The sequence below is a fragment of the Monopterus albus genome, unplaced genomic scaffold (genome assembly GCF_001952655.1).
Source record: "Monopterus albus unplaced genomic scaffold, M_albus_1.0 scaffold158.1, whole genome shotgun sequence".
Taxonomy (NCBI): Eukaryota; Metazoa; Chordata; class Actinopteri; order Synbranchiformes; family Synbranchidae; genus Monopterus; species Monopterus albus.
The window spans coordinates 153,585-159,311 of record NW_018128038.1 but is presented as its reverse complement, the minus strand read 5'-3'; the positions used below and the strand labels follow the sequence as shown (position 1 = coordinate 159,311).

At 39.1% G+C, this 5,727-nt stretch overlaps 1 protein-coding gene across 8 annotated transcripts in view; it reads left to right on the top strand.

Moving 5' to 3' along the window:
- Nucleotides 1-5,727, top strand: part of whrna (whirlin a) — a 138,484-nt gene that overhangs the window by 106,063 nt on the left and 26,694 nt on the right. For all 8 annotated transcript variants that reach the window (XM_020615110.1, XM_020615104.1, XM_020615102.1 and 5 more), the window contains one exon: nt 2,093-2,129. In XM_020615110.1, coding sequence (XP_020470766.1) covers nt 2,093-2,129 — 37 coding nt within the window. The remainder of the gene's footprint in view (nt 1-2,092; nt 2,130-5,727) is intronic.

Sequence of the window (5,727 nt, the reverse complement as noted above, 5' to 3'; positions counted from 1 at the left end):
GGACCAGGAAACATGGTAACTCAAAAGAAAAGGTAAACATTAACAATACAAAATTAATCAAACGTGCATGCTCATTGATCAATTGTGTATGTCTAATATGAATTACCCACCCAAGTCCATGGCTGGTGGTGGTTTAGGTCCTCACATGGTGAAGGCCAGGACTGAGGCCTTCACAGTGCCATAAAGCAAGTAAAAAAAAGTTGCCACCATGAAAGACTGGGGTTGTCTTTTCACCTTGTTTTTATGTCAAGCACACTAATATACATAAACTCCGCAGACATTTTCATTAATTCATCAAGTGATAGATATTTTCATACATTTATAAACTGTATTTCACCTTTCATCAAATAGTAAGATGAAATTTGTACCAAGATGCAGGTAACAATGTTCTTCTAAAGTAGTGTTTTACTAATCAGTCTGACTTCATATAAACCTCTAAATCTTCCTTGAATAAAACTTTCCCTGGATTTATTTCACATTTTCCCCAATTTTAAATAAGAAACATTGCACCAGGAGCCAGATATACTGTAAAGTTAAGAGTTGAAGCACAGAAAGATGTTGAAGCTTGAAATGATGTTTAATCAAAGAATTGGCTGTTATCTGCTTGCTTCATTACCTTGTTGTCTATTTAAAATCAGCGTGAAGTGCTGCACACATTTACGATGTATAATTTAGTATCTTGTCCTTAAAAACTGACATTTATCTGGCAGTACATGTTAGATATCAGTAAAAAGAATAAACAACTGAGTTGGTCTAATAAGTCAACGAGACTAATTGAATTTGAATCCCACACCAGGCCTCTGTGCCAACTTTAATGTGCCATTGCGGGTGGAACTGCAATATTTTTTGGGCTCAGGTTTAATGACATTATTTTCATTATTTCTGGCCCTGTAGGTGCTTTGAGTTGTCATGTTATTCATGGATTTTGAACCCATTGCTTCATGGGCACTTGTGGATGTAATGACATCTGTTTCAGTCATTTCACCCAGGGCAGGAGTATGAGACTGATAAAAGTGACCTTTCAAAATACTTCTTTTTTATGTATTTGGAGAGATTTTATTTATTTCGAGTGAAACAATGAGTTGACGTCTGACATATGTTTAAATTTTTCTTAAGCCTGATTGGAAGACATGTACTTCATATTTCCTGTTTTTAAAAAAATCCTTTTGTGCTTTCTCTTAAGAACATGAAAGCCATGACCCAGATTTACTATTACTGTACATTTACCAACCAGTGATGAATGAGAAATATATTCAAAATAATGAAAAGCTGTCAGTCAAGATATTTCAGATGCCCTTTTCCATTCCTTTACTGTTAAATCACTTCTAAAGTTTGCTCCCTGCATTAAAATCTCATCATTTGCATTTCCTGTGTGTACACTTACTGTACATGCACATATCACTTTGCCTCTAATTAGCCCTTACCCAGCACTGAAAAAAGGCTGGATGTTTGGGTCAAATGTAGGTTAACTGTACCGAGTGTTGCAGCAATTTGTAGTCTGTTCATGTAATATTGTACCAATTATGGTGATGGTACAGCCTGAGAGTGGCCTGATTAATCTTCCACTATCAAATTTTACAGATTTTATTCTGATTAACTATATTTACTATTCTTTTTGATCTGCCTCATTATAGTAATCATTACCATCATGTATTACATGTGGTTATTGAGCAGTTTTTTAAGTTGTCAGGATGAGCAGTCTATGAATATAATCCATGTCAGTGCATGTGTGTTTTCTTGCACTTGCTACATAGTAAGGAGCAAATAAGTTTGTTTGTTTCATTGTTTGTTTTTGCTACAAAGCAAGGGAATTTGTGGAAAGTGAGGACATTTTGGTTGATCCTTACTTTCTGAAACACATTTTTGAGGGTTAAGAGTGGGTTTTAGGGTTCAGGTTAGAATCAGATTTAGGTTAGGTGTTAGGGTAAGAGGGTTGGCATTTATCATTTAGTTGTTAAGGTTATGGTAAGGGGCTAGGGAAAGCATTGTGTCAATGAGTGTCCTTACAATGATAAAAGTACGTGTGTGTGTGTGTGCAGGACTCAAGTACTCCGCACTGACTTATTTTTTCCCTTCATCTGTGTCTCTGCAGTTTCTCAGTGGACCAAGGAGCCTCTGCAGCAGGAAAAGTAAGAGTTACAAGAAGTCACTTCTTCTCTGTATGTGTATCTGCATACTAATTATACTTGCAGGACTACCCATGTTCTTGTGTGTTTCTCCTGGGACATCACTGTCTATGCCGTCACTTGCCTGGAAAATGCAATTCAAAAGTGACGAGGGTCAGTGGTGTCATTGGTCACTTTTCTAGTATTTTGTTATTGATTGGGGATGAAAGAGCTGTACCTGTCAAATTTCACCTTTTATTTCTTCACCACACATTTTAATGTCATGGCTTGTGGGTTGTCACTGCGTTACATAAGCACTCTTAGTCTTTCATATACTACTCAAAAATTTCAGTCAGTCAATTTTGGTGATATGGTACAGATGACAGTATTAGTAAGTAATGCATTACATGTTACTGTATTTTTGTTACTGAACATTACATTAGTGGGACTACTTTTTCAGCAATGGGGATTTGTAAGTAATTTGAAATACAGGAACTACATTACAGTTACTAGTAACACTCTGTTACTTTGATATGTTTATTGGCTTGTTCTCTATCGTACTGGGAGTTGATGCTAAATGATGGATAGATAGCCCTACTCTCTTGTGTTTAGTTGACACTCTGGTGCACATTATCTTGCCACAAGGGGGGCTTGGTGGGAGGAGGTCAGCCCAAAGAGGAGAAATCAGACTCCTAGTAATTCCAGAGTTTCTTGTTTAAATAGTGTGTGTTTTATCCACAGGCAAATTTAACAGGATTCACCTGTTTATTTAGAGCTGAAGAGGGGTGTGAACCACACAGCTAAGGTTAAGACTTTTGATGCATATGTGCGTATCATCTGATCGTGGATTCCATGCCTGCAATATGTGTAGCATTTCTACTGTCTCAGCAGAGTCCACTGGTCAGCCTGGAGAATTTATGACCATCTTGTTGCCTTCATCCTCTGCAAGAATTTACAGGACAATTGCCTTGCTATCCAATCTATCCAGTGTGTCCAGAGAAATAAGTCAAGCTCCTTGTGATGAAAAACCACCCAAACTGTGAGCATTACCACAATGCAGCTGTGGTGGAACTGTGGACTGAACTAGATTTGACACTTTGAAGATACTAAAGACTGTTTAACTAGCAGAGGCCTGCCCTCACTAAGTACAAATGGAAGTATAAGTATAAATGAATGAACTATAAGGATATTGAATCCTTGTGAATATTTGGTTGCTTGTGCACTTGATGGTTTTGGGGAAGGTTAAGGAGGTCTGCGCTGCTCTCAGGCACTAGCTGACCTCCAGCAGGGATAGAAGAATAGAGGGGAAAAGATAGTAATAAAAGAGGGAGGACAACTGCCAAAGAAGTTGGTAACTACCTAAGAAGAGAGAGGTGGCAGCCCCATGGCCAAAGAAGAAGAAAAGGAGGAAACAAACAGCGGACGGAATAGGAGGCTCAGCGCCCGGAAGACAGGACAGCAGTGGAAAAGAAGAGGAAACAGAGGGCCTGGCCTGAACAAGAGACTGCAGCCGCACCAGTAGAGGAGGAGGGCCGACACCTGGCAGGAAAATGAGTGACCTCCATCAGACAACTGGCGACAGGGGGCTGTGTCAACGGGAGGGCGTTCAGCCATTCTAGCAAAAAGTGGAAGCACAAGTATGGATGTTTGAGGGGGTTCAGTAGTGTAAAAAACGGAAGAGGCATTGTTCGGATCAGGTCTCACTCCCAAACATAATAATTACATTGGGTACATCTCATTTCTCTTATAAGCACTGTCATTTCCCTCACTTGCATCTTTTCCTTATGTCTTAGTCCCATTCCTGTAAGATACAAGGAAAACATATGAGGAGAGGCGTGACATAGGACATGCTTTCCTCAGATCCTTCACCAGAAGTGTCACTAACTGATTTCCGATAAAGGGGCATGTCAGTTCACAGAAAACTCCCCAGAAAAAGGATGGTCTTGTGTATCCTCAGTCATGACTCCTCGGTCCTTGGCCCTAAGAGCCGATATAAGAGACTTGGAATGCCCTGCATCCTCAGTCAACCGAAACGACTTGCGGGTTGGTCAAGGACGTAGAAACAGTCCCATAAGAGGCATAAGACTTTATCTCCACATTGTAAAGAAGGGTCAGCAATGATGCTCTGTTAGCCTATATTTTCTCCCTTGAAAAAGCTATTCTTGTATTGTACAAATTTCAGCAGTGATTTTTTTTTAAAAACTGCTGGAGAGCATCATGTATGGGACACATACCATTTTTGTGGAAATATTTTTTGAGGTTGTTTGGCATTTCTGCTTTATTTCACAGTTCACTGTGAAATTGAGGTGACTTGACAGAAGACCGAAGTTCAATCAAAGCCTTTGATGTTGCAGTCAGATGACTAATACCTTTATAAATTGAACTGGCAAAACCCCCTATAACTATACTTTTGCAAGATTCAACATATGCTTTCTCAGTTTATGTGCATCTCTGCCAAACACAAATATAATGAGAGCTGGGAATCTGGTACAGAACTCTGTTTAAAAGACATAGTTGCAAACATGATATGCCAGTTGATTTGTCAAAGTGCATGTTACCCCATGTATCCCTCCATTAGTCTGATGAAAAAAACAACACATGCATGCTTATGCGGTTTGAGCCGATCATGATTTCACCACTGATCAGGTGTGAGATGTTACACAAACCTCTTTTAGAAATCTCTGAATGAAGGAGAGCAGAGAACAAGATGCTTCTGAGACTCAAAGGAAAACCATTATCAAAAGCATTAGTGCTCATATTTGTTAGATTTTCTCTTTTGCATTTCAGCTATCAAAGAAATATGGTTATCTAATTAATTTCACTCAACTATCTAGCTTTATTTTTCTTACTCACACAGCAGAGCACAGCAGTAGGTTTGGATAATAAAACAGGCATTCAGCCTGTAAAACAATTTATGTGAACAATATTATACATGCTGTGCTCCTCAACCTCACAAATAGCAGTTATTCAGCATTTTTCCTCCTGAACAGATATTTATACTCTGGCCAGAAAGGTTGTCACGCCCCACAGCAGGTCTTTAAAATGCTAGTTTGTGAACTGCTTTGTCTGCCCTGTGGAATCAACATATAGTCCCGTATGAGACAGAGTAGTATTGATTTATCTCTGCATAAAATTACTTCTCTGTTTCCCACCTTTAGTGACTGAAACAGCATTGGGACTCAAGTTTTTCTTATGTAGCCAGACATTACATAATGCTTGTTAGTTTGCTAGTGTGGCCCCTTTCAGACATGTGGTTCTTTCTTAATGTGACGGCATCTGAACATGTCTGAATGAGCACCCTGGACACTCTTCTGCCAAAGTTGCGACAGCAATCTTATTGATTCGAACCTAGTAAGAGTTATGTGTCTCTTTCAACATGGCACAAGTCTGAACTGCATGCAGTCACTTTAACGGATAAGCACACACTAGATTTTAACATATTGACATTACCCCAACCCTTAAGACAGAAGAGCTGCGACATTGAGGGGTCAAAAACAGCAGGGAGTCACATGACTCAAATAGCTTCAAGTAGTTCCAAACAGCGGATTTAGACTCATTGTTTTTTGTAGGGAATATCTGGATTTATCAGCAAATTACTGCTTTTAATGACTTGTACAGCCTT